The 25,455-nt window shown below is 43.2% G+C and overlaps 1 protein-coding gene across 1 annotated transcript; it reads left to right on the top strand.

Moving 5' to 3' along the window:
• Window positions 1-1,053: 1,053 nt before the first annotated feature.
• Window positions 1,054-18,186, top strand: MTCH2 (mitochondrial carrier 2). Its single transcript, XM_043912063.1, has 13 exons — window positions 1,054-1,333; window positions 3,700-3,784; window positions 3,939-4,045; window positions 7,814-7,840; window positions 8,035-8,097; window positions 9,600-9,657; window positions 9,910-9,961; window positions 10,307-10,366; window positions 11,588-11,681; window positions 12,635-12,682; window positions 13,322-13,389; window positions 14,798-14,873; window positions 16,723-18,186. The coding sequence occupies exons 1-13, from the start codon at window positions 1,247-1,249 to the stop codon at window positions 16,807-16,809; spliced, it is 912 nt and encodes a 303-aa protein (XP_043767998.1). The 5' UTR covers window positions 1,054-1,246; the 3' UTR covers window positions 16,810-18,186.
• The last annotated feature ends 7,269 nt before the right edge of the window (window positions 18,187-25,455 follow it).

Raw genomic sequence — 25,455 nt, 5'->3', positions numbered from 1 at the left:
AATGCTGTTTTTCTTTTTTCCCCTAATAACCTGTGGCCTGGTAGTCACTGAAGTAATTGTTCGTTTATACAATAAATATTTATTGAGCATTTCATATGTGAAATGCTAGACAAGGATCAAAAACTGTCGTGGCTCCTGAACTCACTGGGGGTCTATATTCTGGTGGAGGAGATTAAAAGATAAATTCCAGATAAGTATAAGTATTACAACATGCTGTGGTAGGAATAAAGGGCGGGGGGTGTTAAATTTAAATAAAGGTCAGAGAAGGCCTTTCGGAGAAGTTAACATTGAATGAATGAGTACATGAATAGCAACCCCCTGATGGGTTCATTATTCAAACTCCTCTAGGTTTTGCTGGTCATTAGATTGTTTATTTATAGTTGGACTATAAAGAAAGCTAAGCCCTGAAGAATTGATGCTTTTGAACTGTGGTGTTGGAGAAGACTCTTGAGAGTCCCTTGGACTGCAAGCAAGGAGATCCAACCAGTCCATCCTAAAGTCCTGAATATTCATTGGAAGGACTGATGCGGAAACTGAAACGCCAATACTTTGGCCACCTGATGCAAAGAACTGACTCACTGGAAAAGACCCTGATGTTGGGAAAGATTGAAGGCAGGAGGAGAAGGGGACGACAGAGGATGGGATGGTTGGATGGCATCACCGACGCGATGGACATGAGTTTGAGTAAACTCTGGGAGTTGGCGATGGACAGGGAAGCCTGGCGTGCTGCAGTCCATGGGGTTGCAGAGTCGGACACGACTGAGCGACTGAACTGAACTGAGATTATTTATGATTCTGACGCTGAATATTCTTTGGACCTTACATTGCTGATCCCCAAAGCTCAAGTGCAGAGGCAAGAGCATCGAAGAACCCAGTTACAATTCCTTTCATTCATCTGACCTTGCTTTGGCCGACAGGGTCAGGCCCCATTGCCACGCCCATTCTTCTCACCCGGAAGCTCTCTGCATGCGCAAGCGCAGGAGAAATGGCCTGTTCCTAGTGGAGGGCGGGGGAATCCCAGCACAGGACGCGTGCGCCCGGGCCGTAAGCCCCGCCCCGACGTCTGCGCCGGCTCGCGAGCGCCTGCCGTTTCTGAGGGCGGGGCGGTGGGCGGGGACGCGCGCGCCGGGGCGTGCGTGCGCGCGCGCCGCGGGCGGGCCAGTGAAGCCGGCGGCCCTGGCACGTGACCCGGGACCGGCTCGGTCGCTTGGTGGCTCGGTCTGTCTGTCCGTCCGCGGGTGCCATCATGGCGGACGCGGCCAGTCAGGTGCTCCTGGGCTCCGGTCTCACCATCCTGTCCCAGCCGCTCATGTACGTGAAGGTGCTCATCCAGGTATGAGTTGTCGCCATTCCCTCCCCCGTTCGGCGCCCTGTTGGGTGGCCGCTGCCCAGGGCGCCTGAGGACCGGCTCCAGCCTTCCGGGCCTTCAGTCTCCTGAGATGCTGCTGCTCCTTCTTTGCTGCTCGCCCCTTCCTTCCCCGCAGGGACGACTCCGTCGTCCGCGGAGCTCCCACTACCCGTGGGCCTTTCCGAAGTCTCGCCTTCCAGCCGAGCCGTGAGGCCCGCTCCTTTCCCGGTAGCCCAACTGCCGCCCTGCCTTGCCCTGCCCGCTGGCTCCTGTGAACTTTGTTTTCTCTTCCCCGAGGTCGATCCTGGCCGGGCGCCGCCAAGGTCTTCCCAACCTTTACCCCCTCCGCTCCTCTGAAATGAATGTTCTTCTCTTGTCCCCCGCGCCCAAACGCAAGATGTGAAATCTGTTAAAGACAAATTTGAGATTTAAGGGGAGCCTACGTTTTGTTAGCTTTTGTTTCCTCTTCTTCTTCTTCCTCTTCTTTTTTTTTTTTTTGCTACTATTATTGCTGCTTTTCTGTTCCGAGATTTTAGCACCAGATACCCAGAGAAATACAAGGAGCTCATTCAGAAGTGATAATCAAGTGGTTGCTGAGTCAAATTTCGGAAGGATGCACTGAGCGCTCTCCAGCAGCAGCCCATGTGGCTCATGACAGTGAAAATCCCATCTGTCAGAGCTGGACATCAGTTCAGCTGAAAGTTTTGTTAGAGAGTTTTAAGTATATATATTAGTTTCTAATCTTCTGTGAAATAATTCTTAAGGGGTATTTTCTATTCACAGGCAGGTATGCCAGGTTTTAACTGATGATAGTGTTTTCAATTGCCTTTCTAGATTTCCCTGGACAGGTCTTTAATTTTTGAAACTTTGTTGAGTGTTGAGGTCATTACATCATGCATGGTACCAAGGATAGAAGCCCTGTCCCCACCACCCACCGTTCTGTCAAAAATAGGCATGACACTAGGGAAGTCCCCATTTCTTATTTTTCAGTTTATGATACTCATTCATACAACATGTTGACCCATGAGGATTCAGAACCTGTAAATAAAAACCATTGTAAAATGAGTTATTTAAATTAAGAACAGTGGGACTTCCCTGGTGATCCAGTGGCTAAGTCTTGGAGACCCCCACCCGACCCACTTGGGGAATCCCTGATCAGGCAGCTAGATCCTGCATGCCACAACAAAGATTGCCGAGTGCTACTGCTGAGACCTGGCACAGCCAAGTAAATAAATTTTTTTTTTTTTAATTAAGAACAAAAGGAATTCCCTGGAGGTCCACGCTTTCACTGCCAAGGGCCGAGGTTCAGTCCCTGCTCAGGGAACTAAGATCCCCACAAGCTGCATAATGTGGCCAAAAAATACAAAAAGAACAAATTTTTGAAATGTACTCTGACATCTAAAACAGAGTTGGCACATTTTTAGCTAGGTAGTATCTGAGATGAAAGCATTTTGCCATAAATCTGGTATAAGCCCATTACTCAGTCATTATCCAGGAGGCAGGGTTTTCTAGTGACAATCAGAACTGTTGCCTCAGAAACTCCTTAATCCTGATTGCACAACATCCTTGTGTTGCCAAGTGTCTCAGGGGTTTTGGTGAAATTCCCAAATACTCAGTTTTAAAAATAGTTGCACTGTGAGCCTTTCTGGAGTTCTTCAATTGAACAGGTTGAGAATCACAGCAATAGAGAGTCAAGACCATGTCCAACAGCATTCATTCACTCGAGGATCTCTTTGGCACTAAAGACTAAACATATTGTAGAGATAACATGATGAAATTAACTCTAAAATGGCCTTCATTAGATTTTTCATGACTGTCTGCTCCTTTAATACAGACTTAGTTTATAATTGTTTCCCAAATGAATTATCAAGCTGTATCTGCGTTTGCCTTTGAGTGGTTTGTCTTGCTAGCCAAATATGAAGTTGACACTGGCTTAGTCATCTCACTTTGTCCAAATATTAAAAAAAAAAAAAAAATGCTAGATTTTCTTTAGAAAATACTTTCGTGCATCCTCAGTAAACTGTAGCTTTCTTAACACAAAAATCCCCTTATTCTGTTTTCAGTTTAATACTAGTCTATCTCAGCTACATGGTTTTTTTTTGTAGAATGTGAACCAAAAGAAAACTTGCAGTTTATTGAAACCAGTCTTAACCAAGTGCCAAAATTTAAAACAAAACAAGACAAAAAACAAGAACAGGGGTGATAACTTCATTACTGTCTTGGAAAACACACACTGCATTTTAACTTGTGTTAAAAATTGTAATTCTAAATTTGTTCTTTATTCAAGACCTTGCAACCCAGGCATTCCTAGGAATGTCGCCTAGTATTGATATATCCTCTTATTTTCAAAGGTGGGATATGAGCCTCTTGCTCCAACAGTAGGACGAAATATTTTTGGGCGGCAAGTCTGTCAACTTCCTGGTCTCTTTTGTTATGGTGAGTGTCTTTTGATTTATTTAGAATTGGATGACATTGGCAAGCGTGATAGGCAGGAGTCACTGAAAAAAATGTATAGAAAGCATGTTTTCTTGAAATTTCTGTGTGACCATTTCTTTGAGCTAGAGTGTAAATCTCTGATTTGTGTTCTTAGCTCAGCACATTGCGAGCATTGATGGGAAGCGTGGATTGTTCACAGGCTTAACTCCAAGACTGTGTTCAGGCGTCCTTGGAACTGTGGTCCATGGTAAAGTTTTACAGGTAATAAGAAAATCCATCTTCCCATAGATTTAGATTACTTTTAACTACAGTTTGTCCTACAGATTAAGAGCAATTGCAAAGATATATTTATATCCATGGCCTTTCTTCCTCTTGAAAAACATGTACTTGAAATACTCATTCTTAATTCTTTCCTGGGAAGCAAGGAGAATTTGACTAAAATGAAATAATTGATTTTGATCTACACAAGCTTCCTCTGGACCAGGTGTTCTGAGTAGAAATTAAATGCACTTATTTGAGCTCCTGAATAGCTTATTTGGGGCTTCCTTCATTAGTAAAGAATCTGCGCGCAATGGGGGAGATGGGACAGGAGCCTCAGGTTCAATCCCTGGGTCGGGAAGATCCCCTGGAGAAGGAAATGGCAACCCACGCCAGTATTCTTGCCTGGAGAATCCCATGGACAGAGGAGCCTGGTGGGCTGCAGTCCATGGGGTTGCAGTCAAACTTGACTTAAAGACTAAGCATTCATGCATAACTCATCTTATTTCTTCAAAAGACGAAGGAAACTGGTTAAAACATACATTTCTGATTTTATTTTCCTCTTATTCCTAGTGTTACTCCTAGTAAAACATTTTCTGTGACAAACTTTTTTTTTTAAACTTAACAAGATAAATGTTAAAGTCAGGATAGTGTTTGTTTATGGGAAGAGGAAGGGAGACCATGTGTGGGATACGAGGGTAATGGAATGATTTTCCCTGATCTGGACCATGGCTATGTGGATATTTGCCATTTAATTATTTATTCCACTGTGCATTTGTATTTTGTGCACTCTTTCTTTTTGTGTTATAGTGCGCAAATTTGAATGTTTGTTTTTAAAGAAAACCTCACCCAAGTGTGTGCATTGACTACAAGGGTAATGGTTACTTTTGAGAAGAGGGAAGGAAATGAAGGGTGGAACTTTAGCTGTATCTGTGGCAGTTTATTTTACAAAGGCAAGAAATTTTAAGCAGAAAGGTCGAAATGTTAACATCTGTTTAAGCTTAGAAGGTGCTGCAGAGGTAATGAATCGTTTCCTTAATTTTTCTGTGTGTTTGAGTTGTTTCATAAAGTGTTTTTAAAAACATCACGATTATATTTCTTTCATAGTTACCCTTTTGTTTTACTGGCTTCTTTTAGCTTTAAATCCTTTGACTGTACTTGTTTCAGTTGCACCAGTTACAGTGTAGGTCGGCAGAGTTGCCTCTTGGTATATTTGTAGAGATGTTGTACATACAAATTCTGTACCATTTAGAACAGTTCGTGGGAAGGTTGTTCAGTATGAGTAGGGTTGAGAATATAAAATTAATAGGTTTTCTTGTTCATTATTCCGTCTCCCACTGGCGCCAAAGATATATTACCTTCTGTGCTCTAGTTCTTAAAAGTGTAGCAGTATTTGCTAACCAAATCTATGTAGTAGTTTCAACCTATATATCAGATGTGTTCAATTCCAAATATTTACAAACTGTTTATTTCAAGCAGTACTCAGTACAGTCCTCCATGCACTTTTTAAAGTAGGCTTTAACGGTTCCCCAGTTCTACTGGATAAAAATGTGTTATCGTTTGATGAGCAAATCAAGATTTTGTTGAACAGTTTCATGCTGATTAGCTTGGGTTTTAAATTCTCTTCAGACTTTGTTGAATTGATTTGGAGAGGTTTTCCAGTCAGTTCCTCTTGTGGAAGCGGTTTTGTTATTCATTATACTTACTCTTGTGATCATGCCTGTGGACTGATGAGCCACTATTTTGGGTGGCCAATGTGTCAGGGTCACCCAAAATGGTATTCCAGTGTTCTGGCCTGGAGAATTCCATGCACTGCATAATCCATGGAGTCGCAAAGAGTCGGACACAGCTGAGTGACTTTGACGTGGGTCAGAGTGATGGAGTGTTAATGGGCTGATATTTTTGGTGGATTACTCCTCTGTTTTCCAGCCACACCACTGTCTGGCGCAGTGAAAGTGTTGCTGTTACCTAAGTGAGGTTTAGATTTTTTTTTTTAATCTGTGCTTCAGACACCATGTGGAATCTTAGTTCTCCAACCAGGAAAAACCCATGCCTCTTGGAGTGGAAGCTCAGAGTCTTCACCACTGGACCTCCAGGGAAGTTTTCACGTGGGAAAACAGTTGTCATCTAGTTCAAAGAGGTTAATGTGTAGACTTAGAGCAAGAGTGGAATTATTCTTGTAATTACTCTTGAATTACTCAAGTTCCTTTATGTAAAGGAAAAGTTAGATTAAGAGGTAGCCAGGTACCCAGAGTATGTGTTCACACGGGGCCAAGTGAACAGAACAGGGTCTTGGTGCTACACTTAGAACCAAAGCAGTTTACACGGTCGAGAAGAAAGACCAGTTTAGGGTTGACGGAGCTGTTTCAGACTCTGTTAGAAAGAGTTCTGTTTATCTGAACAAGAGTTACATTGAAATCTGTTCAGGATAATGTAGAAGAGACGGTTGAAAATTTTATTAACAGTGAAAACCTAAGTCTAGAAATGAGAATTTTTAAAGATGCCTGAAACTGTTAGAATTAATTTCTGGCCAAAGATCTGGAATTTGGCCAAAAACCATCATTTCACTTTGTGATGTTTGTTCTCTTCCCTCTGATTTTCTTCTTAAGAAATGCAGTTCTTTTTGCAAAAGACGAGTGTCTATTTTTTAAACCTCATTATGTCTAGGAAGTCAGTTGTCTGGTTCTTATATTTCACCTAGCCCATCTTCTGTTTCCCACAAATAATATTTCCTCTTCCAATGCAGCCTAAGCTCTGGCAGTTTCATGTATCTTTGCCAGAGTTGAGAGAGCATCTTCTCTCTTGTTTGGCTCAGAAACAGTCAAATTCAAAAGGAAAAGTGAGGCAGGTTTAGCTATTCGGACTTAGTGCCCATTCTCTGTTCTTTGTACAGGGAAGGAAAGCATCTTGCCCTAATTTGGTATTGCACCTGAGTTTTTCCGTGGCCTTAGTCCTCAGACTGTGTGCTAAGTTGTTTCAGTTGTTTGTGATTCTTTGCGACCCCGTGGACTGTAGCCTGTCAGACACCTCTGTCCGTGAGATTCTCCAGGCAAGAATATTGGGAGTGGGTTGCCATGCCCTCCTCCAGTGGATCTTCCTGACTCAGGGATCAAACCTGTGTCTCTTAGGGCTTCTGAATTGACAGGCAGGTTCTTTACTACTAACACTGCCTGGGAAGCACTGTTTTTACCAGTTTATTTTGTTAGTGTGTGTTCAGTAAATAATGTTCTTGGAGTTTTGTTTTCCTTTTTCTTCTTTTTAAATATTTGTTTAAAAAATAAATAAGTAAAAAATAAATAAATAAATATTTATTTAATTTATTCGGCTGCACCTAGTCTTAGGTGCGGCATGTGGGATCTTTTACTTGCAGCATGCGAGCTCTTAGTTGGAGCGGGAGGATCTAGTTCCCTGATCAGGACCCGGGTCCTGTACTGGGAGCGTGGAGTCCTAACCACTGGACCACCTGGGAAGTCCCTTCTTTTTCTTCTCTTAAATATGAGTTTTTTTATGAGTTGCCCAATCAGTGTGTTAAACTTAGCAACAGGATCGTCTTTTTTTTTTTTTAACAGGATCGTCTTAAAGACACTTGTGTTAATGTTAATATTTCCAAGTGTTAATTAGAAGTAGAAGTTAATGGTAAATTTACAGCCCCCGCCCCCCCAAAAATCAACCATTTTAATTTCTGCCGATCAATAGGGCTTTCCTTTTATGTCCTGTCTCAGTGACACTGTGATAGACCTAATCATTCTTTTCTTTTCTCTTCCTTTGTAGCATTACCAGGAGTGTGACAAGGCTGAGGTATGTTGAAGCCAATGTGTATGCTTGAGCCCATTTTCCCTGCGAGCTTCTGCTGCTCTTTGTCCTCTTTAGGAAAAGGGACAAGCAGTCAGCTTTCCTTTCATCGTGGAGATTGTTTTTATACAGGGTGGCCACCGGTTTGACCAGTTCTGTTGAAAACCATCACGATAGTGATCTTTCATTTTGATTTCCAGGAGTCAGGATCTGGAAATGTACAGAAAGAAGTTTCATCTTCCTTTGACCGGGTTATCAAGGAGGTGAGATGATTATGATCTGTCTAAATCAGAGCGGAGTGGCAGTTATGGAATCAGGATCATCAGGCCTGTATGTTCAGTGTTCCAAGGGAAATTAAACCTTCGATTTAATATGGGCTTTACTGCATGCAGAATAGAAAGAGAGAAAAAAGCATTGCTTGCTGTTTGGAGTTGATGCATTTCAAGGAAACATATTTTGCCCACTCATTTCATCTTTAATATTGAAGAGGTTTCTATTGAAACTTCTTATAAGAGTTGAAAATCTCTGGCCTGAAAGTGTTAACATATAGTAATATAGTAGCCGAGGTCCTGCGTGTGTTGGACATTGTATATCTAGAAATGCTTTTACAGCATCATTCTGACTTTGAAATACCCTCATCATTCTTTTCCCACCCCTGTCTTCTGCCATTGGAGTTGGTTGCATACCTAACTTAATAATACTCTTTTTTATTTCTTAGTCTTGACATTATCTAATTGTCTATAGTAAGGTCATGATTTTCAGTAAAAGCTGCCTTCAGAAACATGTATCATGACTTTCTGGATGGCACAGTGGTAGAGAACCCCCCTCTGGTGCAGGAGCCTCAAGAGACCCGGTTCAGTCCCTGAGTCGGGAAGATCCCCTGGAGAAGGAGATGGCAACCCACTCCAGTATTCTTGCCTGGGAAACACCATGGACAGAGGAGCCTGCTGGGCTACAGTCCCTGGGGTCACAAAGAGTCGGACACGACTGAGCAGCGACTGAGCAAGGAGCACAGAGATAAATATGTTTTATATTTTCTTAACTTCATTTAGTTCATCCTGTGGCTCTTAGAACTACCATTAGAGTAGAGGTGAGGGATCTCTTAACTAAGTGCAAAAATGAATGGCAGACCTTCTATATTTACAACGTACCTCCATGTATTGTGATTGAATTTTTTTTACTAACCTCTTTACAGAATCCTGGATAAGAAAGATAAACTGAGATAAACATAGGAGCTGCAGGATACTGCGCAGTTAGTTATAGGGTTGTGGTCGACAAACCAAACCAAAGTTGTTCTGCTGTCCTCAAGATGTCGGTGTAGATTAAATAGAGCCTGACATTTGCCCAGTGTAGATATCAGAGTCTCTGAGATCACTCACAGTGAGAGGGCCACTTAATGATCTGCATACAGTCCTCACAGTTCATCCCAGCTAGGTCACCACCCCTCCTGCGTTTCAAGCCCAGACCACCAGGGACATCCCTTTCCCGGTTTCTTTGCTTTTGTTGTTCTTCGAGATGATGATAGAAATCTGCTTTACCGAGAAATTTTGAGACATAACGTTGAAATCCCTGAGTGAAAGCTGTGCTGGAATGATACCGTGTCGTACTGCATCCTCTTCGGGCTACTCATGCTGACTCTGGGAAGGGCAGGAGTGCTGTGTCTCCGGAGCACTGGCACTCTACGGTGTCCGCCCGCGTGACCTCTCGCAGGAATCTAAGTGGCACATATTCAGGTTTCACAAGTGTGTGTGTTGATTGTTTCTAGACAACTCGGGAGATGATGGCTCGTTCTGCTGCGACTCTCATCACACATCCCTTCCATGGTAGGTTTGCAGTGGACAACTGAAATTCGATTTTTTCTCTCTCTGTATCATGATCTCCTGTCTACTTCCATAGGTTGACATGAGAGTTCACTAAAGTGTCTTGCCTGTGTGTTTTTGGTTTGCTTGTTTTGGTTTTTATCCAGTTTATCCAGATACCAAAAGTGTCTGTAGATGGGCAAAACTTCTTTTTTTTTCAGGGCTATTAAAATTTATCTGGATGTAGCTTAAAACTCTTTCCTCTGTATTCTTTAGTGATCACTCTGAGATCTATGGTACAATTCATTGGCAGAGAATCCAAGTACTGGTAAGTATTTCTGTTTTCAAGTCTTCAAGGAGATCTGTTGATGCCAAATATTTTACATGTCTGTGATGCCTTAGAGGTTGCAAAGCAGATTTATATATCTTATATCATTTGACCTACACACACACATACACACACACACACCCCACTGAAGCCAGAATTCGCCCTGACTCCATGTGACTACACCCTGAGATAGCAGTACCTCCCCTTGTGTTTCTGGGTTCATCTGTCTTTGAGGAATGAGGGAGGCAGAAAGGGGAGGGGTGGGGTGTAAATTTTGCCTTGTCCAGGGTGGTAACTGAACCTTGTAACCTGAATGCACTTCACCTTTCCTCCTCCTAAACCTAGTGGGCTTTGCGACTCCATAGCAACCATCTATCGGGAAGAGGGCATCCTTGGATTTTTTGCGTGAGTAAATTACTGATTTGTGGGTGTGATTTTTGTGTGAGTAGGAAGCTTTAACGAGGAGGAGGACATGACTCCTTGTTTCAGCCTCAGGGAAAATGTACTCTCTGGGTTTATTTCCTGTTAAACTCTGTTTAGGCCCCTCTGACTTAAATGGTCTTGTAAGAGATCTCAAACTTTTGCTCTGCACATCTGAAATGGTTGAAAGGAGAGGTTTTTTTAATAAATAAATTCATTCCAAGTTTCTACCCTCATGGTAAGTTCTCGGTTGCTATATAGTTGATAAAATGAGGAAAGTTCAGTTTGGAAAAGTGGAAAGCTATCTAATAGGTATCTTTCTTATCCTCAGAGTATGTTTGTGTACTGTGTTCTTTCCCTTGAATTTACTTTAGAAGAACTTAGGCTACTACCTTAGTTCTGTTAATGACAAAAACTGCGTCATTAACTAAGTGGTCTTTTTTAATTTTTAGTGTTTCTACATCGTTGGTTTTTGCTTGAGTATCATAAATATTCTGGGCAATAGACAGGATAGCTATTGTTATTCTCATTTTAGAGATTAAAAAAAAACAAAACTGATGCTCTGGGAAGTTCATTTGCTGATAAGTGGTAGAAGTGGCATTTAATCCTTGGTCTTCAGTCTGTGAGGTAACATTTGTCCCATCGTTCCACACCGCCTCGCCTAGCTTACCTAGGCCGGAAGTGTGTTTTCTGATGCCTCTCACCTGTGTCCATGTTTGGGCCATTTTCATTTTGCCATTTTTCTCATCTTTTGCATGGCCAAATTTGGATATCAAGTAGTCTAGCAATAATCATACTTAAGTCTCTTCTCTGAAGTAGGCAAATTATTTGCCTCCCTGATTATAGTTATTAATAGTAAGTTGAGCCATTGGCCACAGCTTAGAGGTATGTAGGCTTTAAAGTTCTCATTTTAAAAATGAGAATACAAGTCATTAGAGATTAGCCTCAAGAACAGTTGTATTAATTAGACTGGGCTTCCCTGGTGGCTCTGCTGGTAAAGAACAGTTATATTAATTAGAATGAACTGGTTATGTTCTGGTATTCGGTTCCTTTTAGTTCTCTAGAATGTTTTAAAATCTTTTATTTATTTATTTTTTAATTGAAGGATAAGTAATTATATGATTTATATAAATAAATATAAATGAGTGAAACATCCTTCAACCGGTCACATCTCTTGGTTCTTCTTCTCATTGTTTCTTCACGCAGGGGCCTCATTCCTCGCCTCCTCGGTGACATCATTTCCTTGTGGCTCTGTAACTCGCTGGCCTACCTCGTCAATACCTATGCACTGGATAGTGGGGTAGGTTGGGCTCTTGATGAGATGCACTGGTGCTGACTTCCCAGTGCCCACCTGGCAGCTAGGTTAGCTTTACAGTAAGATGGCAGTTGGTTAAATGAGACTCCCCATTATACAGCTAAATATTAACAGTTCGATTTTTGAAGGCTAATGGAATGATCTACGATGTTTACCACAGAGAGAGGCACCTGGAAAGGGTGTGGCAGGGTGAGCGTAAGAGTCTACAAGGAGATCGCTTCTTTATTGATACCTAATGTTAGAGGACACCATGAAGCAGGATAGTTCTATCGTATATTCAGGTGTTTCATCTAATTGGAAGTGCTAAGGGGACTCTTATATTGGGATTTCTGGAAACTTCAGCCTGGGCCGGGGTGGGGTGAGAATAAGCTTTCCCTAAAAGTCATGTTTCTGCAGCCTCAGCAGCTGTAGACCTCTTTGAACACAAGAGAGTTCCATAGCATGGTGGAAACGAGAACACACCCAGGCCAGAGGTAGGACCAAAAATCCATGCGCTTGGTTACTTGAATATAGAGACTGATCTTCCCCACAGCATCTGGGACGCAGCTGGGTGTACACAGAAGGAGTGATTTGGCCCTCAGAGTACCATCAACGTGGTTTCCGGGGGTTGTATTTCTAGGACATGGGAAAAGGTTCCCAATCTCACTTCCTGGTGCTTTTTTTTCTAGTACCTAGAAGCCATCCTAGACTTTTCTTTTTTTTTTTAGCCTCCTAGTCTTATATGAACTTGCCTATTAATGTTGAGTCAGGGTGATCATTTTGACCACTGCCTTTTTATGCTCCTAGCCAGTCTTTTATGTTTTCATCCTGTAAATTAATTTTCAGGTTGTCAAAGAACTTGAATTGAGAAATAGACTGTTTTGATTTTGGGATAATTAGATCTTAATATCAGCTTAATTTTCTCACTTGTTCTGATAAAGGCTTTCTTCCTATTATAGGTTTCCACCATGAATGAAATGAAGAGTTATTCCCAAGCTGTCACAGGAGTAAGTTTTTAAACATTCTTTTAACCTTTTAGCAGTAGTTTTGTTTTCTTTGAAATTTGGAACGTGTCATTACTGTTTTTTGGTCAGAGGTGTGAATAACCCAGAATCCCTGCATCACAGTGACAGTAGTAACAAGCCCACATCATTTGGTGCTGGTCCCCTTTCATGGGGGTCAGTGGGCGTTTCTCAGCACAGACCTGCCCCTGCTTCCTCCTGTGTCCTGCTGAACGGATGCTGAAAACGTCAGTCTCTTCGATCGTGTGGAGTCTTCTAGTGGTTGACTTTTGAAGTAGCTTCCATTGTGTTTGGAAAGATATTTATGTTTTCTTGTTTTCTTCAGGGCTGTTTTGAAATGCTTATTGTACTTAGTTTTAAATGTTGAAGTTCAGTTGCATTTGAATGAGGCTCAGTCACAGAGTAAGAGTCTTCTGACCGTTGGTTAAAAGGTTGCATGGTAAGGGGAGAAATATCTCCAGACCCAAAAGTGTGTAATTTAGTCTTAACCTGGGATACAGAGAAAGCAAAAGCAGTGTTGGCATGTTTGAGCACGGTGGCGCTAGGACTGAGCGTGAGGAAGGAGAAAAATGGGAGAGACTAGGAATGATTTAATAACTTAGCTGTTTCTTCCCTCTTTTACAGTTTTTTGCCAGTATGTTGACCTATCCCTTTGTGCTTGTCTCTAATCTTATGGCTGTCAACAACTGTGGGTAAGTGCCTTGCATTTCTTATCCTAGTAGTTGGTTGCCTATATGCCTGACAGGCAGAGCAGTCCTGGTAGAAATTTGGTGAGGATCAGTACAGGTGATGCTATGAATAGATTTCCTAATTTTTTTCTGTCTGCCCCATACACCAGCAATGCCATCAATTTATATTATAAGCAGTCTCTTCATATCCTGTTTTGAAATAGAGAAGGGTACAAATAATATTTCTCAAGTACTTATAAATAGTGTGTACTTGCCCAGTAGTCTAGGTTCTTTTCTGAAAATAGTGGAATAATGATCAGATTACTTTCACATCTTTCCTTTATACTAAATCCTTATCCTGTCTTATGAACGTTATGAAAGGTATGTTAGGGATTGAATGACAACCTGTACCTGTTTTTCATCAGGGCTTCATGGAAAAAGTGTTTTAAAGTAAGAAAAGTAGAAAATTTGGTTGAAAATGGAAAGTTTCTTGACCTTTCATGTATTGACTGGGAAGGAGGGGCGCGGGTGGGGGTGGACACCACTGATTTCCAGGTGCCAGGTGACTACCAGGCTGGACAGAAGTTTTAACCTCTTGATTTAGTTCTGTTCCACTAGGGTACCCTCACAGTATGCCATTAGACATGTCACTGTTTTCAAATAAGGTATCAAATTGGTAGCTGTGTAGCATTTTGAGCAGTTGCCATATTCTCTTTGTCTTGTGATTTGTGGATCGGCTGCCACTTTGTAGCCCAGAGCAGGCTTGAAGGATGAGTTAAGTGTGTTGTTGTTATTTGCAGTTTTTTAGAGAAGTGGCTTCCCTGGTGGCTCAGTCAGGAGAGTCTACCTGCAATGCGAGAGACCTGGGTTTGATCCCTGGGTCTGATCCCTGAGTCAAGAAGATCCCCTAGAGAAGGAAATGGAACCCACTCCAGTATTCTTGCCTGGAGAACCCCATGGACAGAGGAGCCTGGTGTGGATTATAGTCCATGGGGTCACAAAGAGTCAGACACGACTCAGTGCCTAACTTTCAGAGAAGACGTGGGCAGGAGTTACACCTGAGTGAGAGCAGGGAGTCACCACAGTTTCACACCACCATCCATTGTCATGTTCGGAGTCTTTTGAACACCACATAGTTTTAAATGCTCTTTAATCATATAATTACTGTGTTCTAGAATTTCTGTCTAGATGTTTTAGAAAATACATAAAGTTTCTCTTTATGTGTTGATTCAAAACCTAAATGTAAGAAGGTGGGATCTGTTTTGGATTCTCAGTCGTTCCCCTGTGCCAATAGAATTTGTTTCTACAGAACTGCTAAAATTGCTTCTCAAGGAACCTTCCAGGCAGAATATTTTGACCAAGATCTATTGAGGTCTTGAGAGAAGGTTTTATAAATATTGACTTCGGTAACTAATCTCTGTCTCTATTTCAGGCTTGCTGGTGGATGCCCTCCCTATGCCCCAATATATTCTTCTTGGATAGACTGCTGGTGCCTGCTACAGAAAGAGGTACTTCTTTCTCTCCCTCCCTCCCTCCCTCCTTCTCCCCTCATGTTTTGTTTTGTTTTTGCTTGTTTTCTTAGAAGTCTCTGGGATCCCAGGTTAATTCTTGTAAGTTATCCTTTAGTTACCAGTTAATATATCCTTTTCAGTGGTCCATATATCACTCTGGCATAGTTGTAAAATATGCTGCTTAGAAATCATCAGGAGAGGTAATGAAGAAGGAAGAATTCCTGGATGTGATCTGGAACCCATTTGAGTGGTTACATTCAAATTATAAATAAGGCCTGGGCAGTCAGTTATTCTGGTTATTAAAATGATGCCCTTGATTTCATATTACTTTTTCCAACCTCATCTTCTTGTAACTTTTCAGAATATATTCTGAAATATACTTTCTAATATATTTAGAAAAGCTGAGAAATAGTTGCTTGTTTGCGACATTATTTGTCACACTGATGTCAGCAGAGCTGTTTTTACTTCTATAGTCACATTAGTGGATGCGGTGTCCAGATTCCAGTTTATTGTGTTTTTTGTTTTTTTTTTTTGCTATGGGGTAGGTCATCTCCAACCAAAAATTCTTTTTTTATTTTTTATTTTTTTAACCAAAAATTCTTGATCAGTCTAGGCAGAGCTTTAATAGGAACCAAAATGATGAGTGGCTGTGCGCTAAATTTAACATGGAATCACTTAAAGTGGCCATCAGTTGAAAGCTGTTTTTGAGTGGGAAGCACTTTGTAAAGGACTGTGGAGGGAAGTGTATGAGGAAGCTCTTTGTTGCATGCTCTCATAGCGCTGGTGACACCGATGAGAAAGGCCTTTGTTCCTGGGCTCAGGCTTCCCAGCCTGAACTCTGAATGCAAAGGCCTGAGTTGGGGGGCTTTTGCTCAGTGGGCCCGACAAGCCCCTCTGGGAGCCCAGGCCAGGACGCTTGGATGGTTTCCAGACAGACCTAACATGAACATTCAACCCGCTGCTATAGAAGGAAACCAAATAGAAAATTATTAGGGTATCAGACACTTTATAGTTGATCCTTTAAGTGCTTAAGACAACAGCACATGTTTACTGATCATTCACTGTATACGAGGCCTCATGCTGAGAGTTCTCCAGGTTTCAGCTCATGCAACCCTCAAAATAACCTAGTGAGGAGAGAGACTATACTTTACCATTCCACCTCACATATGAAGAAACTGGGACTTTGAACAGTTAAATAATGCCAGTTGTGTAACCCACGATCACACAGCCTGTATTTGGGAGAGCAGGATCTATGTTCAGGCTGTCTAACTTAGAGTGTGCTCAATTAAACTCATAACATGACTACTTGAATTATAAGATTTTATAAGTACTTCCTAGAGATCTGACCGTTCCATTCAAAACAAATAAAAGCTGACATGGGGACTTTCCCAGTGGTCCAGAGGTTGACTCCGCACTTATACTGCAAGGGTCACAGGTTCCAAGCCTGATCAGGAAACTAAGATTCCACATGCATGCAGCCAAGAAAAAAAAATACAAATACAAGCTGGCGCTTACTACGTGTTAGGACTGTTCATGACACTTGATGAATTGACGCACTTGATAGCCCAGCTAACTAGCAAATAGCAGAGCCAGAATCTGGACTGGGAATATCTGTCTAAATAGATGAGAAATACTTGCCTTTATCCACGTGTCAAAATGGTAGTTAGTTCCACAGAGGCTCAGCTTGTGTCAGAGATGGCACATTGCTGCCCCATAGTGATAGTCTGGTCATTTTCGTCATTTTGTTTCTCAGAAATATGTCCAGTTGGATGTCTCTGCTGCTTTGGACTAGCTGACCTCATTTTCACACTAGATTTTATTTGTATTTATTTTATTTTTCTTTCAGGGAAATATGAGCCGAGGAAATAGCTTGTTTTTCCGGAAGGTCCCTTTTGGGAAGACTTACTGTTGTGACCTGAGAATGTTAATTTGAAGATGTGGGGCAGGGACAGTGACATTTCTATAGTCCCAGACGCACAGAATTATGGGAGAGAATGTTGATTTCTATACGGTGTGGCGCGCTTTTTTAATAATCATTTAATCTTGGGAAAATGGAGGTGTTTGGTGTCTGCCTTTTTTGTTCTTTTTCCCAGCACATGATTTACTACTGATACTCCCCTTCAAATGGGACATTTTTACTCCAGGTTATTTTACTTAAAATAAGAAGTTGCATTTACCTAAAGGTACTGGCAAGTTGTCATGCGATTTGAGTCTTAATTTAAGGCTTTGTAAAATGAAGAGAGTACAGTTCCATGAACAAAGAGAAATAATTCTGTAAAACTTAAGAAAATGAATAAGGCAGATGATACTGGAAGTTATAAACTACCTTTTCTTTGGTAGACCTTAAAACTCAGCAGCATCCACTGGAATCTGCCTCCCAGCATATTCTTCTTAGCACATTTAATTAACACTGTTTCTCATACCTCAAAGAAAGGACAGTGCACAGCTAACCTACCCTGGAAAAGCTGCACGCTGTTATTGCAGAGCAGTAAATTGTGTTGCCAACAGGAAAAAAGGGCAGTTACAGAGAATAAGCAGGATTTGGAAAGGAGGTGTAATGGCTCCTTTTTCGCCCCTCAAAGAAATTCTTAATGTCATATGAAATATGAAAAGCAAATACTGTAGCATTAGCCTTGACAGTCCCTAAATTACATCATTATACAGTTCTAATTGTATATAATCTTTTGTTCAGTTTTTTATTTTGTTTGCATTTTGTCATTGCAGAAGGTGAGTAGTTTGTTTTTCATTCCTCATGACACCCTTGGAAGGTGTACTTGTAACCTCATGTCTGACTGTTGACCAGCTCGCATGTCATACCCTCAGTTAGGCATGTTAACATTCATAGTAGGGGGGAAATCATTTTAGAAGGAAATAAATTTCCACTCAAACATAAAGCTCTTATTTTACTCAGGCCTTTTCCAAGCAGGTTAAAATGCTCTTAAAATGAGAAAGCATTTGGTTTTACTTATTTAAATAATCCACTGGGTTGTTGCCAAATGAGTAAACACTTCATTTGCTGTTTCTCAGAAGAATTCGCTACTTCCCGTCAAAGCAGCAGCATCCACAGTGTTAGACTGAGCATGCAGGGTCTCCTCTCCTCACCCCCACACCCCGAGTTTAAGAATATAGCCTGAAGCTCGTGAGTAGCTTACCTTGAAATGTCTTTGATGTCTCTTTGTTTCAAAAAGTAATGTAAATTTTATATTCTATTCAATATTATCTGCATTTGTTTTAATATTAAAATGTTTTGCATTACCTACTTTTTTTTCCCAAAAAAAAATCTTCAAGTAAAGATGATCTAGGAAACTGCCATGTTTATGACCCTGTGGCTTCTGTCCTCACACACACCTGCCTAGTTGGGAAGCTTGTCTGACTATGAGAACCAGTCTGCCTCCAGAGGGCGCCAAGGCTCCGGTTTTTGCCTATGAAAGCTGGGCTGTGGAAAAATTTCACCGAGGCCTGGGATTAATCAACGTACCGGCCGATCCATCTCACTGCATCCAAGCTATAAATCCGATAAGGGTACTACACCTCTGCTTTTTGTTCGGTCGTGTCCAACTCCCTGTGACCCCATGGACTGTAGCCCCCTCGGCTCCTCTGTCCATGGGATTTTTCAGGCAAGAGGACTACATCTGTGGTCCTCCATGAAAATTTTATAAGCCGTTAACATATTCAGAAGTTTATTCCAGGGCTAGTAAATACAGGTAGGTAGGTACTCTTAAGATACACCCAAAAGAAACAATGAACTGACTCTCATGTAAATCCTGTAAACCTAGATAAGGATTATCTTGTAGGCTGTACTTGTGAAACTGGTACAGGTGGTTTGCCTTGGCAGGGCTGAGCTAAGCTGCCAGGAAATATTCCTTCTGGGGAGTGTGCTGGTCACTGAAGCTTGGCTGAAGGAGAGAATGTGGGGTTTCCTGGAACTTTGGGTGCTTTAAAAGTACCAGGCTATACAGACAACTTCAGGATGAAAGAAACTTAAACCTAGTCCTGTATCCCAGCTTCTTACGTTACCTGAACATACTGTAGTTTTGCTATGATTTCCTCCTCTGGAAACGTTGTCCTTTCCCTCTCCCCTTTGAAGTGTTCCCTGTATGGTAAAATTCAGTTCTAGGGTCATCTCTTTCTGAAGTCTCTCTTAAGTCCTCCCAGCTGGACAAGATCTTTGCCTTCAAACTCTCCTCCCCCAAGGCTTGTAATGACACTGCCAACTAAACTGACAGAAGAGAGACCACACCCCACATAGTTCAGGGCTTACCCAGCAGTGGCATCACTTCTCTCTGATGTGAAAATCTGTCGGAAAAAATTATATTTATCCCTTTAAAACAGGCCCACTGAAACAGCAGCCTCCCTGGGCTTTATAGGAAAAGTGTAGCTGGTGAAGTGAGAGTGCATGAATTTGGTCAGTTTAAGTTGCCATGTGTGGCAGAGAAGGGAAACGAGGAGAACAGTGGTAGTGACTGGCGCGCCTGTCCTGTAAGCTTGACTTCTCATCATCATTGGTACAGTAGGTGTCTCTACTTTAGAAATAAAGAAAATGAGACTCAAGGAGCTATTCAGAATTATATAGCTAGTATGTTTCAGAGCCAAATTCAAACCTGAGTCAAATTGCAAGGTGTGTTTGCTGCTTCATAGAAGCAATGAAATGCTGAGAAAAAGTAGCCAGTGAACCTCATGGTAAGAGATTCATCCGTCTGAGGAAAAGTGCCCTCCCTTTTAGTCAAATCAGTGAACCAAAGAAAAAAGCCTTCTGCAGAATAGTGTAAAATGGTCTTCATTCAGAAGAGACCTGGTGTTTTGCCTCTGCAGAATGATAAATAGGTGAAGCAACTGAAGATAGAAATGATGACCGTTACTTTTCTAGGCTATTGGGATTTATACAGATGGAACACTTACTGTATGGGACAGATTTATTCCTATGAGTACATCGGTTCAGTGTATTGGAACTCCTACTCCATTTGAAGGATAACAGTTTTTGAAAGTGATTTATTTACATGTCAGCTCCTCACTGGATTCTTTTTTTTTTCCCCTCGGCTCATGGGATCTTAGTTCTGTAACTAGAGATTAAACCTGGACCATCAGCAGTGAAAGCATGGAGTCATAACCGGACCACCAGGGAATTCCTTCAATGGATTCTTCTGGAACATACTTGCCTATTGAATGGGTTTATTCATGCTGCCTCCCTAGGTGCCATAGTAATTTGTATCTTTGGACTTTTGGGGTGGTTTTTTTTTTTTTCTTTCTTTCTTTTTTTTTTTTTTGTTTTGTTTTTTGTTTTGGTGGAGCCATGTAACTCTGGGATCTTAGTTCCCCAACCAAGGATCAAACCTGCACCCTCGGCAGTGAAAGCACAGAGTTCTAATCACTGGAGTGCCAGAGAATTCCTCAGAAGTTTGTTCTTGAATGTAGACAAAGATGTGTGTCTTATCTCCTCTGGAGAGATTTTTTATTTTTAGGGTTAAGGTTGTCATATATGACATCTCATTTTTTGTCCCTCTATTGATCCCTCATTTTATTGTCTCATCAGACTTGAGAGAATCAGAATCTTGAGCTCTGATTTTTGTCCTAGAGAGAGTTGCAAATGAAAAGTCTCATTTTTTGTCCCTCTATTGATCCCTCATTTTATTGTCTCATCAGACTTGAGAGAATCAGAATCTTGAGCTCTGATTTTTGTCCTAGAGAGAGTTGCAAATGAAAAGTCCTCTTGCCACCAACACCCCCCCCCCCAAAAAAAGAAATCTTTTCAGAAGAATATCTTGGCTAGTAGCAGCAGTTAATTTTCTAAAGCAACTGTTTCCCTTCCCACCAACTTTGTCCATATGAGTCAGCTTCCTCCTCTTTGCTGCCTTCCCAAGCTGTCTTGGGGAGGCAGGTCTTCCAAACACACTGTCGTGAGAGGAAATGTTGAAAAGCCCATTTGCCTTGCTCACGTAAGTGGATTCCTCTGCAGTCGAGGCCGCAGTCTCCTGTCTGGGATCAATTAGCCAGATTTTGTCTTAAAAACCGCAGTTGTTCTGGAACCAACTTACTACCACCCCGAAAAAGAATGTTTCCAAATAGATTCAGATTAAGTACCACACACCAAAATGGCTGAAGAACAGTGCTTTGGAAAGGGGGGAGAAACAAAAATGTGACCTGGAGGAGTTTTTGAAGACTTGCCAACTGCCGGAGAGGGGGAGTAAGTAGTGAAGCAAACCGCTCACCTCCCACATCCAAGAAGCCCCCTGGGACAAGAACCTTTTCTAGCACTAGTTTTTGCCTCCCTCAGGCAGCCAGAAGAATGGACTGACTGTTCCTGGTAATGTCACATTTCCACGGAAAAATCTATTAGGCTTTGCAGTTTTTATTTCCAGCCTGAGTAGTACGAAGAGCCAGAGGTGAGATAAGGACAAGAAGGAGTGTGCCCACCGACTTTCCGTCCTGCCTGCGGCCCTGCCCTGCTGGCACCCCAGAGGCTGGTGAGTGTCCTCTGGCTGGAAGGGAAAGAGGAGGATGAAGACGGAAACGACAGAGCCGCCCCTCACCTCAGACAGCTCCCCGCCTCCTGGAATCCAGCATCTCACCCTTACTCCCCTGAGGGGATCGCACTGAGAGTTCATAAATACAGCCCTCAGTCACTCTGTGCGAAGCCCTGCTCGGGGGCAGTGGAGAGTTCAGTCAATCTCAGTGTCCCCCTTGGCCTTCCTGACGAGAGCCTCAGGACTAGGGAAGCTGGGAGGATTAAATAGAACCATGTGCAGAAAACCAAGGCCTGGGATTTCCCTGCCAGTCCAGTGGTTAAAACTCCATGCTTCCAGTGCAGGGGGCACAGGTTTGATCCCTGGTCGGGGAACTAAGGTCCCACACTCCATTTTTTTTCTTTGAGGCCAAAGAAAAGCAAACCCTGGTACACTTGTAGTGATGCCTGTCAGACAGGCAGAATGTGCTAGAAGTTGAAACCAAGCTCCCTGGGATCCACAAGAGGAAAAGCTCACATCCTGTTGGGGGGAACTCGGGGAAGGCTCCATGGAGGAGTGGACTTTGAGCTGGTCCTTGGAGGGCAGGTTGGCAAGAGGGGAGCAATTCCCACCTCTGTCACTTAGCAGCCCTGTGACCTGGGACTAGTTATTTGAATGTATTAAGCTTCCAGCTCCTCATGTCTAAAATGAGGGTAGGGTAATGCTCCTCTTACTAGAGGAGCAAAGATTTGAGTCCAGTGTCACAGTAACTACTTGGAATGTGGTAGCTGTTGTGGTTATTTAAGATTTAGAAGGTAAGGTGATATTGTACAAGTACAGATAATTTGGGCAAAGCCACAGAACTAGTGAAGGCCGAGAGTTGAGGGAAAGTGGAATTGCATCTCCGTTGACAGTCCTCACATTTCTTCAGTGCTGTTTTTCTGCTCTATTGCAAGTACCCAGGACAGTCCCTAACACGCAGTCCTCAGTAAATGTTTGTTCAGGATCTTCAGATTCAATGACCTTTCAGCCCATCTCCCTGATGAGCCCGCACTGGTGCTCGCGTTCTCAGACTTTACTCCGCGCTTCCTGATCACCCTGTTTCCCAAGCTGAAAGCCTGGAGGTGACGCCGAGCCCCGTCCACCCTCCCTCTTCTCAGAAGTCGGGGCTGGATTCTCAGAAGTGCCTCGAGTTTGTCACCTTCCCTTTGTCCCCGCTGCCTCGCTGCGTCACCTCCGCGGCGGCCTTCTAGCTTGTCTTCCCCCCACCAGCGCGGGACAGTAGGCAGCAAAGCTGGAGCTCGGTGGCGTGATCCGGTTATGGAGAAAAGGTGCCTCTGCCTGTGCAGGCTTTCGGCAAGGGACCAAAGACTTTGTGACGTAACTTTCCTAAGACGCACTGCCCCAGAATCCTTGAATTCCCGCACCTGACCCACGTCAGGCGGGCACCTCTCCTCCTACAGCCTCCTCTGCTCTGCGCCTTTGTACCTGGCTCGCAGCTGCTCTTCGTGTCTGCTCTCTTCCGCTGGAGTCTTGTGCAGGAGGAGCCAAGCCGGGAGATGAGGATATTTATAAATAGAAAGTGGGTGTAGAGTTCTGCAGTTGCAAATGTTTTTTAAAAAGGCTAAGTTCATCTCTCCTCCACTATTTGAGCTTTCAAATTCCTGTCCACCTCCTCATCTTTCATCTTTTCCCAAAAGTTTCTGCACTCTCCTTGGACAAGGCCATGATCAACTTGGAAACCATGGTGGTTAAGAGTGTCGCCTGGAAAGAGGTGCCCCTATAGACAGCCGTACGGAGTAAAAGCTGTTGAGATGGTGTAAGGTGGTGCTGGTGGTTTAGTCACTAAGTTGGGTTCGACTTTTGTGAACCCGGGCTGTAGCCTACCAGGCCCCTCTGTCCATGGGATTCTCCAAGCAAGAATACTGGAGTGGGTTGCCGTTTCCTTCTCCAGGGGATCTTCCCGACCCAGGGATTGAACCTGTGTCTCCTGCATTGGCAGGTAGGTTCTTTACCACTGAGGGAAGCCATCAGGGAAGCCCTACCTACCACCTAATAATAGAGCGTTTATTGGTGGCCTACAACATGATATGCCCATATATCCATTAGCTTCAACCCATAAAGCAGCCATATAAACAAAAAAAATCCCGTTTTATTGATAGAAAAGTGAAGTTCAGGTTTAACTGGTTTGCCCAAGGCTGATAAATGACAAAGCCAGGATCCAGATCTGGGCCTGCAAGCCTGGAGAATTTCTAATATGCCATGCACATATACGGAGTTCTGTTTTTCTACATAAAAATAGGGGAACTGATTTAAACAAGGAGGTAAAATGAAATGATGAGAGAGAACTTGTGATTTTATAACCATGTAGATATATATATATATATATATATATATATATATATATCATTGTATATAATGGTTGCATACTCACAAGCCCAACAAACTGGCTTAGTGAAGAGATGGGATTTAGATACTTCCCCAGCAGTCCAGTGGTGAAGATGCCTCGAGTCCAATGCAAGGAGTGCAGTTTCAGTCTTTGGTCAGGGAACTAAGATCCCACATAGCTCCAGTGCAGCCAATAAAAAAAGGAAAGAAATTTATTGGCTCAAACAACAAAAATGGCCAGTGGTTAATCTGTTGGAGGCAAACAAAGGCCTCAGGACTCCCACGGGCCGTATCCCTGGGGCCCGCCTCTGCCTGGTTTCCCTCAGACAGGCTCACTCCACTCGGCAACTAGGTGATAGATGGCAGCTTCATTCACGTGGTCGTAGAGCTTGTAATATCAGAGTAAAGATCTCTTAGGGAAGTTCCATCTGTAAACCCTTCCATTCGGTATGTCTCGGGGATGGAGTGCTCTACATCCCATCTCGGGGATGGCCACATCTGAGTCAGCCTCACTGAATCCATGAACAGTCGGCCCTCCGTATCTGCAGACTCCAGGGTCTAAGGGTTACGGGGGTGTTCGTCATCACAGGAGGGCTCACCAGGCACAGACACACGCTGCTGCTGCTCGGCCAGAGAGGGGATGGAAGCGGCACAGTCCGCCAGGAACGGCAGCTGTGAAAACCAGGAGCCTAGTGGGGGTTGGGGGTGTGTGGTGTGTGTGTGTAGTTACCTCAGTCACCCATCAACTCCATAATATCCCCATTATTCAAGTGAGAAAAATGGAAACTCAGAGACAAAGAGTTTGCTAGGAAGGGACAGAGCTAGAATTCAGATCTGGGTACGCTTGACTCCGAATCCTGCGTGCTTTCCACGCAGCAGAATGCCAGCCTGGAGGAGCCTCTAGGTGAGACTGACAGGTGAGCCCTCCGGAGCCCCCTTCCGCCCGCCCAGCCGCAGGCCTGCACAGCTACCTGCTGAGCCGCCGGGCGCTGCCAGTGGCACAGGATCCGCGGCACAGGTGAAGGAAGGAGGAGGCGCGTGTCGGCCGTGGAATGAGTGGGTGAGACAATGAATAAAAAATAATACCAAAAAAGGAGAGAAAACTTAGGATCTCACGTTCAGAGATTTAAATGGAATGTGGCACCAGAGAGAGAGGAGGCTCTGCAATAGAAAATGAGGACAGCCCATCTTCGCTGATGGTGCAGGTGATAAGGAATGCCGGCAATGCAGGAGATCCAGGTTCAGGCCCTGGGGTGGGGAAGATCCCCTGGAGAAGGGCATGGCCACCCACGCCAGTATTCTTGCCTGGAGAATCCCATGGACAGAGGAGCCTGGCGGGCTGCAGTCCATGGAGTCGAAAAGAGTCGGACACAACTGAATGACTAACACTTTCATCTGCAGAAAATCCTCGGACAGGAAAAGGAGAAAACCCAAAGAAACCAGCAGAGCTGTGCAGAGAGCTCCCTGACAGGCTCACAAACCCAAAGGCAGGTGTAAGAGGAGGAAGGTTGAAGTCCTTGACAAGCTGAGACTTGAAAGAGTGGAGACAGTAAAAGACATTCTTGGTTACATTCAGAGAAAGAGGAATAAAGAGAGGATGGGGATGAAGATGTCAGGTTAGCAGTTGTTGGAAAGCAGAATACTCAACCCCGATTTTCTTCACTCTTCATCGAAGAAGAGCATTTCTAAACTGGAGTGAGGCAAGAAAATGTGGGGTAGAGGAAACAAACTCCAGAGAAAAGACAGTAAGT

Source organism: Cervus elaphus, chromosome 1 (genome assembly GCF_910594005.1).
Source record: "Cervus elaphus chromosome 1, mCerEla1.1, whole genome shotgun sequence".
Taxonomy (NCBI): Eukaryota; Metazoa; Chordata; class Mammalia; order Artiodactyla; family Cervidae; genus Cervus; species Cervus elaphus.
The sequence above is the reverse complement of the archived record's forward strand: the minus strand, read 5'-3'. Positions and strand labels throughout refer to the sequence as shown.